At 40.0% G+C, this 16080-nt stretch overlaps 3 protein-coding genes across 6 annotated transcripts in view; all 3 read right to left on the reverse strand.

Moving 5' to 3' along the window:
* Positions 1 to 96: 96 nt before the first annotated feature.
* On the reverse strand, positions 97 to 7665 carry LOC145482167 (pikachurin-like). Its single transcript, XM_081460779.1, has 9 exons — positions 6931 to 7665; positions 5977 to 6189; positions 5147 to 5394; positions 4741 to 4945; positions 3728 to 3949; positions 2629 to 2885; positions 1906 to 2231; positions 1012 to 1283; positions 97 to 483 (listed from the first exon to the last, which is right to left on the reverse strand). The coding sequence occupies exons 1-8, from the start codon at positions 7284 to 7286 to the stop codon at positions 1038 to 1040; spliced, it is 2073 nt and encodes a 690-aa protein (XP_081316905.1). The 5' UTR covers positions 7287 to 7665; the 3' UTR covers positions 97 to 483; positions 1012 to 1037.
* On the reverse strand, positions 7472 to 14517 carry LOC145482538 (agrin-like). The gene is made up of 11 exons (XM_081461133.1): positions 14487 to 14517; positions 13253 to 13465; positions 12260 to 12469; positions 11566 to 11775; positions 11165 to 11386; positions 10595 to 10705; positions 9962 to 10168; positions 9294 to 9506; positions 8439 to 8648; positions 7824 to 7934; positions 7472 to 7533 (listed from the first exon to the last, which is right to left on the reverse strand). The coding sequence occupies exons 1-11, from the start codon at positions 14515 to 14517 to the stop codon at positions 7472 to 7474; spliced, it is 1800 nt and encodes a 599-aa protein (XP_081317259.1).
* A 101-nt stretch (positions 14518 to 14618) lies between these two features.
* Positions 14619 to 16080, reverse strand: part of LOC145482161 (uncharacterized) — a 112195-nt gene continuing 110733 nt past the window's right edge. For all 4 annotated transcript variants that reach the window (XM_081460768.1, XM_081460770.1, XM_081460769.1 and 1 more), the window contains exons 110-111: positions 15439 to 15657; positions 14619 to 15205 (exon numbers count right to left, since the gene is read on the reverse strand). In XM_081460768.1, coding sequence (XP_081316894.1) covers positions 14949 to 15205; positions 15439 to 15657 — 476 coding nt within the window. In that variant the 3' untranslated portion in view covers positions 14619 to 14948. The remainder of the gene's footprint in view (positions 15206 to 15438; positions 15658 to 16080) is intronic.

Below are 16080 nucleotides of genomic sequence, written 5' to 3' on the forward strand. Positions count from 1 at the left end.
TCCATTTAACTTTCTACCAAAATTTCCGGAATTTTTGGCACAATGGAAAGCACGCGCGCCCACAGACTCCAACACACGCAAGATCCACGTAGAGATATCATGGGTTAGCACTTTTTTTATTATGTCAAATCTTCAAGGCTTACAAAAGAGTTCAAAATTAAAGCAGTAAAAAACCAAACACTTGATGTATACACTATAGCTTCTGTTTCCTATTTAATGTTCATTTATTTCTTGCTGTTATTACTTTGATTACAAAAGGCTAGACCATTTTAACGTTTGCTCTTCGCCAAACGATTACTTAGTCATGCACGTTTAACGATCGATTGATTGTTAGCCACCAAGAGCTAGGTTCAAAATTTCAAGAACAAAAGTCTTTAAAGAGCTTACTTCTGTTACTTTATATAATTGTAATTAAGCGTGTTAAAGCGATAAATGGTTTTCCACATGCTTCTTGGAGACTATTCTGCTAGGTTTCGGTTTCATCTGCAGATTCAAAGAGAGATGTGTGTAAATAACGCCACAATTTCCAAGTAACACAACCAATTTATCATATGAACGTAGCATCTGAAGTAACCTACGAAATAAAGTCACTATGTGTAACAGGCTGGGAAAGAAATAACAAAGTTATGTAAACCAGCCAATGCTAGTTTTGTCACTTGCTAAAGAAAAGTAACAACACTGGACCAGTCTAAAAAAGTTATTTGTCCTAAAGAAACTGCTTTTAGGAAGACGAGCTCGAGATGCGATAGTCAGCCCCTCTAACAAACAACCATTTATTATAACAAGTCTCTCCACTTTCCCTTCCTCCGTCTCTCCCTCTCTCTCTCCCTCCCTCCCTCCCTCTCTCCCTTCCTACCCACCGTCCTCCCCTCCAGGACAACAGTGCTGAATTTAACTCCAAGTTAATAGAAGACAGAGTTATTTTCGCGTGTCTTCCGTTTTCGGTCAAGATCTCTGACACTCTTGATACCCAACGTCTTCCAAAATCCCTCACAAGCTGGTCTAACTCACCTTGTATCGTGTGACGCTCCGGCAAGTCACCTTGGACACAGCGATGTAATCAATTCCTGTATAACAAGTTTCAATTCCTCAAACTCCTCTATTCTGAACACATTGTCTGCGGAGCCAGAGGCGATAGTGGTCAGTTCACCTTTATCTGTATCACTTCCTACTCCAATGGCTAGCGTCTTGATTCCTCTCTTCTCCAGTTGCCGCGTGTAACTAGTCAAATCGTCGCCGTCCGTGTTTGTCCCATCCGTGAAGAAAACGAACACTTTTGGCACCTATGAATAAAAGGAAACCAGTGGCGTGACACTTGCGTGTACTCGGTGCAAAAAGTGTCACGCGTAAAGCTGGCAGGACACAAATGGAGGTAATGCCGCTTAGCAACGGCGGTGCGGAATATCGCGGGCTCAGAAAATTTAACAATTTGCGAGTCATGTAATTTAGTCTGTAACTTTAAGTTGCAGTGTTAAGATGTAGGATTTACCATTTACATCCAATGATAAAAGTTTTCCAACTGCGGAAAGCATTATTTTAGTTTAAGCATTATTTAAGTTCTCTTAGAATCAAACACAATTTTGTACATTAGGAAATAAATGATTTAATCTATCATGACACATTCATTTAAACACGTTAATTTTAGTCTACAGGACCGGGTTGTTCGAAAACCGGTTAACTTTAACCCAGGTCTAAAAGTTAACCGAAGTATTCATCTCTTTTCTAAAAATGTATTTAACTCCTTATGTTTTGTGTAGTTTGTGATTATTCAGACTCAGAACAGAAGGACACAAAATGTTAACAGAAAACCTCATCGAAAAGTTACAAAACTGAAATCAAACTTCTCGCCAATCCTGGGTTAGCTTAATCGGGCTTTGAACAACTCGTACTCTGAATCAGCCTTACCTCATCTCTCATTTCATATCTTTTGGAAAACAACGAGAGTGTCTTCTTCAGACCTATTCCGATATTAGTAGCTGCACCACTGGACTGTTTTAAGTCTTCCACGTACTCAAGAAGTTCGTCTGTATCATAAAAATCATTAAATCCAACTCTAATGTTCGCCCTTGCAGCGTACTCGAGCAGACCCACATGGGTCCCAGACTGCGAGACATAAAACATCCTGATGATGTCCTTGACAAAGTCCTTTGTCAGGCGGTACTCATTAGCGTCTATTGAATTGGAGCCATCCAGCGCAAATCCCAGGTCAACCACAGTATCGTTGCCACAACCTAACAGGATGAAAATCATAGGGATCTCAGTTATTGTTAAATCTTTTAGATGATTTCTCTACTACTTTTATATTTTTTTCACTTTAGACTTCGACTAAATGTTGTAACCATCGCTATTTTGATTCGTAATCATTTTTACCACTTAACGTGTATTTATATACTTCCATTGAAGGTTTTATTTTTCGATTTTATCTTATTATTTCGTGGCGAACCTGGAAACTTAAATATATCGGCTTTCACAAAGTTGTAAAATTAAAGTAGAAGGTTTACAAATCGGTATTTTGCGGTATATCAGGACGTATATATGAACATTGTTTTTATTTGTTCCTATGCGCTTCTATTTCCAGCCCAATTTTTAACCCTCTTTAACTTCCCTTTTGCACAGTTCAGTACTTACTTTCAGTCTCACACTGTGGTCCTGTGAAACCCAGTTTACATTCACAGCGGAAATCATTCAGCCTCGACACGCACTGACCGCCATTTTGACATTTCAAGTCCTTGCAGCCACATTTTTTCACATTTTTGAACACTCTTGTGACATCCTCCTTCTCTGAGAACGTCAGGTCCAGCGGTCTCTCTCGTAAGTCTTCGTATTCGGATTCGACATCCCGGATGCACCCTTTGAAGCTGTTTCTCGTTCTAGTCCTCTGAAAGCTAAACAAAGAAAATTGACGCGTTTTATTGCCGTTTCTTTCATCCTCACGAACGAAGAAAAAGGTAAGATAAACTATATTATAACACCCATGGATTGCTGGATGCAGATGGTTCGTCCGACTTGGTTCCGACGCTTGACTGAGAATGGTTTTTTGTATCTTGATCTAACAAGGAACGACCCCTCCACTTCCTCGAAACTTTTCCATGAAAAATATTGTTTTGTCGAATTAAAGTGGTGAAGCAAGTTACTGCACATCTTTACTGTTGGCAAAAAGGTAAATTAAGCAAACAAACGGTTATATACATCTTAGTCGATTTGATTGTGGAAAACAGCAATCGTCAACAGGCTTCGAACTTGCAAGACTAATAGACTAATAATAATAATAATAATAATAATAATAAATAATCTTTACGGAGGAAGCTCACGTCACATTGCATGGTTTTCAGAGAGGTCCTCAGTAACTAAGGTAAGAGTACAAAATTAAAAACTAATCACAATCAAATCCAAGTACTAATAAACATGGATAAATGGAAAATCGCTTTTAAAATTTAAATCTATCAAGTAACGATATTTAATTAACCTTTAGAAAACCTCAAACTGCAACCAATGAACAACTTACATCTGATCGCGCAAACAGGCCGCAAAAATATACGAAATAGCCCTTTTCACGGTTAACGTTTTTCACTTTCATTGCAACGCAATCCGACGTGGAAGCGAGGCAATTTCGGGCGGAAACTACGAAATTGCCCGAAATTGCCTCACATGCATGCTGGATAATATTACAAAGTTAACCGTGAAAAGGGTTTTTAAAACTGTCTAGTTCTTTCACTTGATTACTTACATTCTGTCTTCAAGAATATTTGTCGCTCCACCCAGGTACACCTTGCTTTGTCCTAAATCCAGATTTACCCACTTTCCCGAAGCCACAGCCGTGAAGCTGTTCTTGAAGTCCACAATCAGTGTCCCTCGTAATCCTTCACGGATGATCTCGACGTGATGCCATTGTTCAAGTTGCAAAGTGAAATCTGTAGATATTTTTGTGACGCCTTGTCCAAGATTGAATCTACATTTCAAAAAGCACAAAAAGCAAATTTTATCAATCAAATTACATCCACTTGTAATTGGTAAAGATTACTTAACCGTCACATCGATGTCGCAAAACTAACGTTCAGAACATCAACGTTTTGTTAAAGTAAATTGAAAGACTTTGGGTAGCACGTCTTGAAAGTACAATTTAATTACTTACTTACTTACTTACTTACTTACTTACTTACTTACTTAATTAATTAATAATTGACTTCTTCGTTTACTTTTTTTTTTATTAAATAACTTATTTACTTCTCAGAAGACGTTTATTGAAATCGTGGGGAGTCACAGGTTCTGATCAATCTGAAGGGTAAATTTGCGTCTTGAAGTTCTAGACTCTCAGAGTATGTTCCCTTGAATAAGGGAAAGGTCGACAAACTATCATCTTTTAGAAAAATGCCAACAAGATTAAAATGTTAGGTTTAGAGACGTGTTGAACGTTGTTTTTCTATCAGGGTGTTATCCCTACTTCACCAATGTTCATGTTGTGAATAGCATTTTGCACAAAGCGCAGGTAATGCAGTAGATAGAAGCAAACAATAAATTAAAATCGTCGATCATTATTGATCGCTATGGATCCGAGATACTTTCAGAGCCGCGGCCAGAAGAGAAGACGGATTTAACTACGTAGTACTTAAAGGAAAGGCACTGAGGGATAACCTAAGGCCACTGGCGAGACTACAGCTCCAAAGAGAAGGGAGCCATCAAAGGATGACAAACTACGTTGATAAAAGAACAACACAGCTATGCGGTTGTTTCGTTCCCTACCTAAATTCCACATATCCTCCAATCATGGCTAACGAGATAAAATCATCATCCTTGGCAGATTCTGCGTACATTATGAGGCCAGACGCTTGTTCTGGACGTATGTCAAAAATAGCAGCGAATTCATCTTTCTGTGCAATCATCAGCTCCAGAGATAACTCCATGTACGAACCACCAATTGCCCCGCCTTGGAAATAAGGCACATTGGCTAAAAGAGAGGTGAAGAAACCATCGGTTTATTAAGATCTAATGGCTATAATCCTTCAATTCACAATAATGACATGGCGAGTTGGGTTTCCTCATTAAATATTATCATCATCCTCATCATCATCGTCATCGTCATCGTCATTATTATCACCGGCACCACCTGAAGGAAATACGAAAAAATATTTAATGCCACACCACACACCTCTTATTTCACAGCGATCACCCAGGAATCCATTCGGGCAGTCACATTGGATCCTGTCGCCATCCACAGAGCATGTCCCGCCATGTAAACACGGAGTCATCATACAAGGATCGAAATTGCTGTTCTGAACTACTTTCCACTCCGCAACGGCTTGGCCAGGATACCCAAGGTCATAGTATACGCCGTTGATGATTAGATTCTTGATGGATCCGAAAAAACCAGCTCTGGTACCCAGCAAGTTTGCATACCTACATCGATAACAAAATTTTGGGGTTGGAAAATTATTGCAAGCGAGTTTATGGAGGGATAAATCCGTTAGGGGAATGATGTCAAACGACTAATGGTACATCTTAAAAGAGGCTAAATTTGTCAGGTTCGCCCTAACCTGTTTGTTTTTGGTTTATTATAACCTTCCCGGGATATGCCTACCTTGATAAAGAAATTGAGATTTCTGCGCCAAAAAAAGACTTACCATATTGCGACCAGTGTTCCTTAACCACAATTTTAATTAAGGTAGCGTTCCTTTTAACCCATGCAGTTTCGGATTTAGTTAATCCAGATTGTTGGAATGTTCATGGGAGCTGGAACAAAAATCTAACATATAATCAGGGCGATGATCGAGCCACAACTAAAAGAGGCCTGGGGATGACTGCATCAAAACAAAGATGGAATGCAGAACAGGTTTGCTCAAAAGATTTGCTCAAATAGAACGAAAATCTAAAACCAGCTTGGGTTTCCAATCTGAACGCTCCATCTCCGGGCATGGATTAATCACTATAAAGCAGTATTGAGAATTAATAATATAGGGCATAAGAATTGTCCTTCCTCACTTTTCAGAAACGCCTTGGACTCCTCCTCCAAGGTACATATCAGTATCTAAATTCAACTGCGATGCGCCCGATGCGGACGAGCCAGTCACGCGCTGCCCGTTCAGCACAAGGTAGCCGTTAATGCCTTCTCTGTGCACCTGGAGCTGATTCCACTGATTCATCTCAACCTGTAGGTCGCTTATAATACTTGCTGGACCTTTACCCAGATCATAGCTGAAACGATATAATTGAAAAGAAAATGTAAAGACACGTATAGCGTACTGAGTGATTTGAAGCTAAGGAAATGTTTTTCGGCCCAACTGGGAGTGTTTGCCATATTTTGAGAGAAAAAATTTCCTCCGTCAAAAGTAGAATGGAATGATTTTTTCAAAAAAAGTGCATTTGGAAATGAAAAACAACACAGTGCAATATATAGAGGATATCACACGGTGGCGAGAAGATATGAATTTTATGTTCTCGTGGCAAGAACAATATCTCACGAGTGAGCGAAGCGAACTCGTGAGATATTGTTCTTGCCACGAGAACATAAAATTCATATCTTCGAGCCAACGTTTAATGTTCTTTTTATTATATGGAGAAACCAATTCAACAAAAGCAAAAGGCGGGAATCGTGACGTCATTGAACGATACGACACTCACAAAGGTGACATACGGAAAATACGCCACTCGGGTCCCGGATGAAGTGGCGTATGGAATCTACGAGTGGTTTAGTTCCCAGTAAAACACTCTTCTCCATATAATAAGATACGATACGACACGATGCGGTACGATACGGTACGATACGGTGCGATAGGGTGCGATACGGTGCGAGATAAGTGAATACAATAATTAACGCGTCAATTGAAAGAAATCAACTTTGGTGAGATTGGGTATGAAAAAAATACCGAATCTCACATAACTAGCCAAAACAAAACATTGCAGTAGCGTAGAATATCTTGCCAGGTGATAACCTACCTGAAAATGACTCTTCCGCGTTTCAAGATGATAAAGATGAAATCATTGTTGCGATTCCTCCCCGAGGCTTTGTTACTTAGGATAACGCCAGATCGACTGATAGGTCGGAAGGCCATTTGAATATCCGCTGTGTTCTTCACTTGTGACAAAGGTTTGTACTGCATGTAGGAATCACCTTTGAAGCCGATAGACACGTCTAACAGGAAATAACAAACGATAACAACTAAGCGGTTAATAAGTGAAGGGCACGTGATTTTTGGCCGAATTTGGGAAGTTAAAATGGAACCTCGTCTCTGCCTCTTGTGTGTCCGTTTTAAAGAAGTTCCACTATACGTGGGGCTAATTTTTAAGCTCATTCAATAACTAGAACTTTGATTGTGCTGGTCAGAATCAAAATGGACTCGGTTGAAAAAACTAACTGTTCTCGCTTGACCAAAACAGAAACTACGACGACGTTTAAAGAAATGCTCCGCTTCAAAGAAACCTCTCCTCTATGACAATTGAAAAAGGCAACGACGAATCTGTATACTGTAACTATTAATTAAATGCGTGAAGACCAAATCTGTGTAAAGTACTCCAGAAAATCAAGTTTCAAGCAACAAACTACAAAGAGAAGAAAAAGATGTTCGGCAAACGACTAAGATGTTGCTAGATGTACGTGTAATACAAGAGAGCCACTAAGCATGGCGGCAGATTGAAAAGCCTGCATAGCTCAATAAACTATAGAGCTATAAAACGAGAAGAACAAAAGAAGACTAATCCATTTGAAGGAAGTTACAACTTGAGTAAAAACACCATAGACTTGATTGAGCAAACTGCTTCACACCTGAGACAGGAAGAAAGAAGAAATCCAAGAGAAAACTTCCAAACACGATTAAAGATATAGAACTTACGGAGTCTCAGTGGCTTCTCTACAGAGAACCATAGACTGGATTTCCCGGTGACTGGGCTGCTGTTTATTGTTCTTCCAGTTCTGCTAGCACGGCAGTTTCCACCAGTACAGACTGAAGAGAGCACCAGAGATTGTACAAATACATACATACAGACAGAATTGAAGCAAAGAAAGTGAACAGAGTAAATTACGTTCACGAAAACGTGGGCGAAAGCTTAACAAACTCAAGAAACAACTTCAAGGGTTTCATAGAAAGTCAGCATTTATAATCTGTACTTAATGACTGTTGTTTTTGAAAGGAAAACGTTTGAAAGCCGTTTGAAGACAAGCAGTTCTTTACTGGCCCAACCATCATAATCTGTCACATCTTACAGTTGCCTGAGAGAACAAGAAAAGAAAGACAGGGTTGTGTAGGGCCTTATATGGGCAAGAGCTCTTTCCCGGATGGGCAAGAGATCGTTCCCGGATGGACAAGAGATTGTTCCCGGATGGGCACGAACTCGTTCCCGAGTAAGCGAGAGCTTGTTCCTAGATATAAAAAGTCTGGTCCCAGATGAGAAAGAATTTGTTCCCGGATGAATAAAAGCCCGTTCTCGAATGTTGAGGGAATACGCACCACACTGTCCTCGTTTAGTTACAGTGATGCGAGTTTTGGTTCTGCAGGACTCCACTTGAAGAGTGCACTCGTTGGGATACGACTTAACGTCACTACCACACACAGGATCAAAGGACAGTGGACACTGTTTCGGACAGACACACTCAAGAGACCCATCCAGCTGCACCTCGCACTTAGCATAGAAATCACACTTGAGAAGGGCGCAAGGAGCTGAGAAAGAAAGAGAAGATGACAAGAAAAGAAAGAAGATGAACTCTTCTATTCCCTTACGTCCTCGTGTCAAGCTAGACTATTCTCTCTTTCACGAAGACAGCAAGTTTAATCGTTGGCTAAAAACGAGGAGAACACGAAATCTATTTGTCAAAGAAAAAGCGGCAAGTAATAAAAAAGCCACAGGGTTTGCCGAAAAGAACAAATCAAAAGAGAATGTTGAATTGAACAACAAGGCTGAAGATAAAATGTTTTGATGGGATGAATATTTTCAAAAACGTGCATGACAAGATATACAAACAACTCCAGGATTACCAATATAGTGCAGAGTTTACCAAACACCTCAACCCTCAAAAAGACAAGTTACAAAGACAGAAGAGAAACAAGATGTTGTGAGCGCAAATTCTCTCACCGACGTTCAAAAATTAAAGAAAGAGATTAAAGAAAGAGGGAGCATAATGAATAGTGATTGGCGTGATAACAGTCGATATAACTCTGTTTAGTCACTTCTGACCACCCTAAAACAGGGAGACAAGTTTGTTCACGCCAATGTGAAAACCAAAATGTCCAAATGAGCGCATGGCCGTACAGGCACAGCAAAAGGGGAAAAAAGTCACACAAAAAGACAAGACAAACATGACTTACTACATGCTCCTTTCTGCAACACCACGAAGCTCTTTCGTTGTTTGCAGGCATCAGCACGCATGAGGCATTCGTTGATATACGTTTTGCCGTTGCTGCCACAAACTGGCTCGAACTTAAGAGTGCATTTCTCATTGCACAAACACTCCGCCTGTCCGTTCGGTCGCTCCACACACGAGGAATAGAAATGGCATTTAGTTTCAACGCAGCCCAGGACTAAAAGAAGTAGAGATGGTAAAAGGCAGTGGAGTATCGTGTAAAGACGTGTAATACGAATGAAGAAATGTGGAGGGAAATTATATGTTTGAGAGTTGGAGAATAAAGAAAGATTTCTCTTGAATAGACTAGGATGTCAAGGATGGAATTTTTTCCCGAAATTGAGACAAATGCAGTTAGTTATATAGTTGTAAAGTTGTATAGTTGACCAATATTCCTTGAAAGAGAAAATTGAAAACATACAACATCCCTTAGTATTTTAGAACCAGTTAATTTTCATTTTAAGGCGCTACTTCGTTGTTAATTGTCTGGCATTTGATGCATTAGTTTTGGCTCTTTCGGTCAAAGACAACACAGTGACTTATATAACCCAAACGCACCAATATTAAGACACAAGGGGACCAATAAATTAAAAAAAAAGAGTAATAAGACAGAAGAAGATTTAGTTTCCTTACAACATTTTCCTTCATGTGCGAGTACAACTGATCCATTAGTCAGACACGTGTCCAGATCAAGAGCACAGCGGTTAACGTATGTTTTCTTGTTGTTAGCACATACGGGTTCATAAGATAAAGGGCAGCTGAGAGGGCACTGGCACGACTCGGACCCATCCTCCTGGAGCACACATTTGGCGCCATACTGACAGGTAGTGCGAGTGCATGCTGGCAAGAGTGAGCAATTGTAGACACATTATATAACGAACACTGGATGAAGAAGGAAAGGTTTGAGATGAAATTTGTTTCTCATTTTGAGGAGAAAACAAAACAGGATAATAAGATGTAGAAACAAAACTTTCATGTTGTTCAAAGATAAATAGTAAAACGATAAAATTATTGGACAAGGAGGTTCACAAAATAAGAACATGACACCATTGAATGTAGGACAAGTAGTGCCACTGATTCAATATTTGCAGTTAATATATTAAAGAGCATTCAAGTTGATTATAATGGCGCTGATTAAGAAAAAAAAGCACGGCACATGAATCGACTTACAACATCGTCCGTGTCGCACCACAGAAATAGGAGACTGGGTAAGACAGGCATGACGTCTAAGCAAACATTGGTTTAGGTAAGACCTTTTATCACTACCACAAACAGGTTTGTATCTAAAGTGACACAACCTGCATCTACAGCGAGCTGTTGTGTTGGTAATACGCTCGCAGAATCCACCATATTTACATTTTCCTTCGTAACATGGAGCTTGAAAGAAAGTTAAACAATATTAAAGATGGTTAGTACGTTAGTATTGCATTATTAGCTAAAATTCCGAACTTAAGGAGAACTTGTCTCCAGAAAGTGGCCAGTATATCATAGAGAAAGATGACAGGAGAGCAAAGCTTATCAAACACTGAACAACTTACAACTTAGGTCTGATCTCCAAGTTTCAAGTGCATGTAATTTTTTTTCAATTAATAAGTAATGTAAGTTATGTAAATAAGGTGCGAAATTCAAATACAAAAAAACGAGAAAAGAAAAGAAAGATCCAGAAATGTCCGTGGGGGACAGGGATTTGCCTTTTGGCAGACACAGGGAAAAGTTTACCTTTATTCATTTTCTATAAGTTTCCTATGGGTAATGGGTGATATCAGTGATGAATGACTTCTCTTAAGAAAAAGCACGATTCACTGACCGCATTAAGTGAGTGCCATTTTCACTTACTTTTGCAAAATCCTTTGCGCGCGACTGTAATAACCACATTACTATCACAAGCGTCCTTTTCCAATTCACAAGTGCTACTGTAAGTTTTACCATTACTCCCACAAACGAAGTTAATGGATGGCGAGCAGGATTTAGCGCACACGCACTTGGCTGAACCATTAGATACAACACACCTGGCGTGTGGAGGACAACCCTTGCGAGCGCAAGGTGTTGTGGGACTGTCTGGAAGGAAGAAAGACAGTGGAAAGAGACGAAGAATAGAAAAACAAGAAATTGGTACAGTGGGAAAGCAGCCAATTATGTATGTGAGCCTTATTCTAAAAGCAAGAAAACCGATAGAAAAGTTCCTTTATTAGCATCGGCAAACTAAGAAAAAAAGATGAAACTGTCAATCTTCATACCACACGTTCCCTTATAAGCAGCTGTCACTGTCGAGTTTGATTGACAGGCTGCCAGCTGAAGAGCACACAGATTGAAGTAGCTTTTGCGATCTGTGCCGCATGTTGGGTCATACACCAGTGGGCATTTGCTCGGACACACACACACCGCGAAGGTCCTTGACTGAGGCACACACTGAGCGTAAGGTGGACACCTCTTGGAGTGGCAAGGATCTGCGACGTCACAAAAAGATTTTAGGAAGTAGAGAGAACAGACGAGAAAGATTTGAATGAAGCATCGATGGTCACAGAGAAAGATGGATTTAATACCCTATTTGCAGGGAAAATGGAAACAGAAGTAAACAGAACCAGATTTGTTGGCAAACAAATAAACAATTATTACAAGTACACCGAGTTTCTTTGTTGGCCAAATCTCAACAACTGAGAGAGGCGGGTTGTAACTTGCTATCATACGACAAAAATTAAAAGTAAAAGAATTGGAAGATTTGTACACAAACAAATAAGCAATTACTACAAGCGAAACAAGTTTCAACAACTAACAGTGGAGCGTAGTGATTTGCTCTCATGCGAAGCTATTTAAAATCAGAAGAATTGAAAGATTAAGAACAGATGGCTAAAGGTTTAGATGTCTCGATCTCTGGAAGAGAAATCAATTGATAAATTAATAAATTGATTAATGTGAAAAGCCTCCACTTACTGCATTCTCCAGCGTAGCGAACAGACACGTTTGCTTTACGCCTACATGAAGCAACTCTAAGATGACAGTCATTGATATAAGTCTTTCCATCACTGCCGCAAACAGGGCTGCGCTGGTATGGACACTCACGAGGACAGACACACACTCCGGTAGCGTTATCAGTAGACACACACTCAGCATAACGCTGACAAGTTACCGTGGAACAAGGAGCTGAAGAAGTGTGAATACCAAGAGAAAAAGTGAAACGGGAAAAGGGAAATGATTAAAGCACGTGGAGAATCGTAAACAGCAAATCGTCCTCACAAACCAGGCACGTGTTAATCACGTGCGAGGTTCAGTGATCAAGAGCTAACCTGTTTTCAAACTATACGTCAAAACAAAGAATACGAATTGTGAGAAGGAGGAGACCACCGAAGGTAATTGCCTGATGCTCAAATAAAGTCTTCTCACTAGTACCATAACAAATAATGGAAAATAAGAAGAATAGTTGATAGGTTGATATACACCAGAAGTTGACTAAGGGTTGCATTTTTACAGTATAAAGGAATGGAAACTGAACCTTGTTTCTTAGAAAGGGGCCTTAAATCACAGGAGAACAACACTAATGTGGAAGTTAGAGGAAGGAAATAAAACAGAAACAAACATCCAAAACAACCAAGCAGAGTGCAGTGGACGATGACATTCGCAGTTTTAGGTGGCAATGTTAAAACGAGTTTTCTAAAGGTAGCAGATGGGATGGTAGTCCAGCTCTGGCCTGTCTCTGTCACGCAACACTACGCTCGTGACAGAGGGAGTGGAGAACTGGACTAATGGGATGAATACGTTAATAACTTTAAAGGAAAATCGAAACATAGAAACAGAACAGCAAATAAAAGATAGTAGAAAACGCCACAAAGTTTTGGTGTTCAGAATGTCACATCAATCTGTGCAATAGAAATAAATTGAAAGAGAAATAAAAGAAAGAAGTGGAGGACAAAAGACAAGGAAACTCACTGCATTGGCCTGGATGCAAAAGAGTCAAGTTCCCATTCAGAGCGCACGCTGTTATTTTAAACACGCATTCATTGGGGTATGTTTCACCATCGCTGGCACACACAGGATCAAAGACGAGAGAACATCGCTGTACGCATGCGCACTGCGCTTCTCCGTTCTCGTCTAAAGTGCATTCAGAGTAGAAAGGACATTGCTTGGTTGAGCACGGATCTTCTGTGTGGAAAGGAAAAACAAGTAGTTCGATAAAACAGAGTTGAAGAATTGTAATTTGGATATAAGAGCATGGCTTAGCAGAACTTAGCAGAAAAACAGTGTTCAAATATGAACTGCGAATAAAGACCGTTGAAGAACATGCAAATTTGTGTTAACATAACACAGAAGGCTTATTTCGTTAAGAAAAGGAAAGAAAGTCGGACGGATTTTTCGCAAAGGAAGAGCCAGGATTTCCAATATTACTTGACTGACTGAACTTTCAGCTCAATAACACGGGCAGTGCATAGGTGATGCACATCGAGCGCCATTAATATAAACGAGGTAATCGAATTTTTCACGTGACATCATCGTGCTAACGTTAGTTCCGGTAAGAATAGTACCCCGGCCTAACAGTTGTTATCTTACAAAACGAGTGTAAAAGAAGATCAATCGTCATCATGGTAGCAGTGATGACGAAAGCAATCTAACATATTGTTACTGTGTTTGTTTTATCCAATAACGTCGTCTCCATGACAACACTGTCTGGTTACCCAACAGTAACTTTGTGATTCTGGTTCCAACTGAGAAAGACTGACTTCAACTAGCTATTTTTAACAAGTTTTTGTCGCACGTGGGCTCGAGTTTCCAATATAGATATTGCCTCATGCAGAAATATAACCAGAACTTCTCGCTGTGGATGATTTCCTGTAAGAACTCTTTATAGCTGGTAGTTATCCACGTTCCAGGTTGCTGATTGGACACAGAAACAGGCCGGAGATAGGCGCCGGCCTGATGGACCACTTGGCTCGTACGCAGAATTAACCTCACTGGATAAAGATACCGGACTGGAAATAATTTGACCATAATAATAATTTGACCATAATAATGATTTGACTATCGACCAATGTAGATGTCATCGGGTGATTCTAGGCCTTTGACGAGAAAACCAAAGGATGTCGCGCTATTCTTCCTGTTTTTTTTTTTTATTAGAATCCTGAAATTCATAAGGACGTAACAACTTTTAAAACTTGTCTTAGCTTACCTTGAGCTGAACCAAGAAAAGTGAAATCCATCAATGTCATGAAATAAGAAAAAAGGAAAAACAAAACACTTGGTTTAGGATAAAGACTAATTTAAAACAAAGCAACAATTAACAAATAGAGTTTGCTGCTAGCAAGTGAAAAATGAAGATTTAACGTTGGGTAAATGATCCAACTAAGTCTGCCTGGCAATGAAAAACTACAAAGCCTGTGATAAAAGGGCACCAGATCAGTTAGATATCACATTAGACTCTTTCCAAACGTTCATCTCAGTCATGCATTGAACAAGGACATCTCAAGGACATCTCGTGAATGTGGACGCTTGCAAAGCCCGAGAACACTGAGCCACTAAGCCTGCGTCTAATTTTATCCTTGTATAAGGAATTACTTACCCGAAAGTAAATTCAATTATACGGCAAACTTTCAATGCTTGCGCTCGTTGTGACTGGCATTGTGTGATTCGTTTAGTTTTGGTTTGATACGTGAAGTTGATCATTCAACATACCACAGATTCCGTCATTCTTCTTGGTGATCAACTGTCCCGCTTCACACGAGGTTACCTGCATGTAACACTCATTGTCGTACACCTCGCCATCCGACCCACAGACGGAAGCTAGCGTTTTAGAGGTACAATCGCTTTCCTTGGGGCATTGACATGTGGGTTGCCTGTTAACAGTGACACACTTTGCGTAGTTAGCACACTCGATGTCCGCGCATGTTGCTAAGGACAGAAAATAAAACACAGTTTAACACAATTGCAATCGAGCTTTAGAATAGGATAGGACAGGTTTAAAGAATTCTAAGTAAACACTGGAGTGGCGCGAGTTTTTTTAAGCCAATCTTTTAGAGTATTGATGCCAAACCAAAGCAAATACGAATTACATTCGACACTCAACTGAAAACCGCTCAAAAATTTCCGTTCCGTATCAACAAACTCTCCATTAGAACACATACCACAGGGTCCATTTTTCTCGACACGTAGCGGGGTCCTGGAAGCACAGGCCGCTGCTCTCATGTGGCATTCTGTGGCGTACGTCTTTTTGTCACTGGCGCAAACTTCATCATCTTCCACGGGGCAATCTTCTACCTCAGGGCACACACATTGAGCTAGTCCTGTCTGGGTTATCTCGCATCTGGCAAAGAACCTCTCACAATTTGCCAAACGACATACAACTGTGAATAGAACGATGAAGAAAATGCGTTACGTTCATCGCATAATCCCAAGACCCGACAACTAGTTTTCTTCCTTCAATGGGTTCGACTAAGATGGTATCGTTTGGTTGACTCTTCACCAACGTAGAGACGCCAGTGTCAATTTGTGTTTCGTTGTTCCCTTTTCTACATTTATTTTGACAAAAGAACTACGCAGTTTTAACAATATTTACTTCTGGGATCACTTTTAGTATCCTAAAAATGCTAAAATGAATATCTTACTTCAACTGTAAACCATCGACCACCTATCAAATTAAGCGTCCCTATTTTCAATACGGAAGTCTGAAGCAACTCGGAGCGTGTCTCCCCTTAAGAGATAGTATACTAGTCCATAACAGGTTTTTGGGATGCTGTCATCTCAGCTGTCAGGTTGTAGTAATTATT

The sequence above is a fragment of the Orbicella franksi genome, chromosome 3, assembly GCF_964199315.1.
Source record: "Orbicella franksi chromosome 3, jaOrbFran1.1, whole genome shotgun sequence".
NCBI classification, from domain to species: Eukaryota; Metazoa; Cnidaria; class Anthozoa; order Scleractinia; family Merulinidae; genus Orbicella; species Orbicella franksi.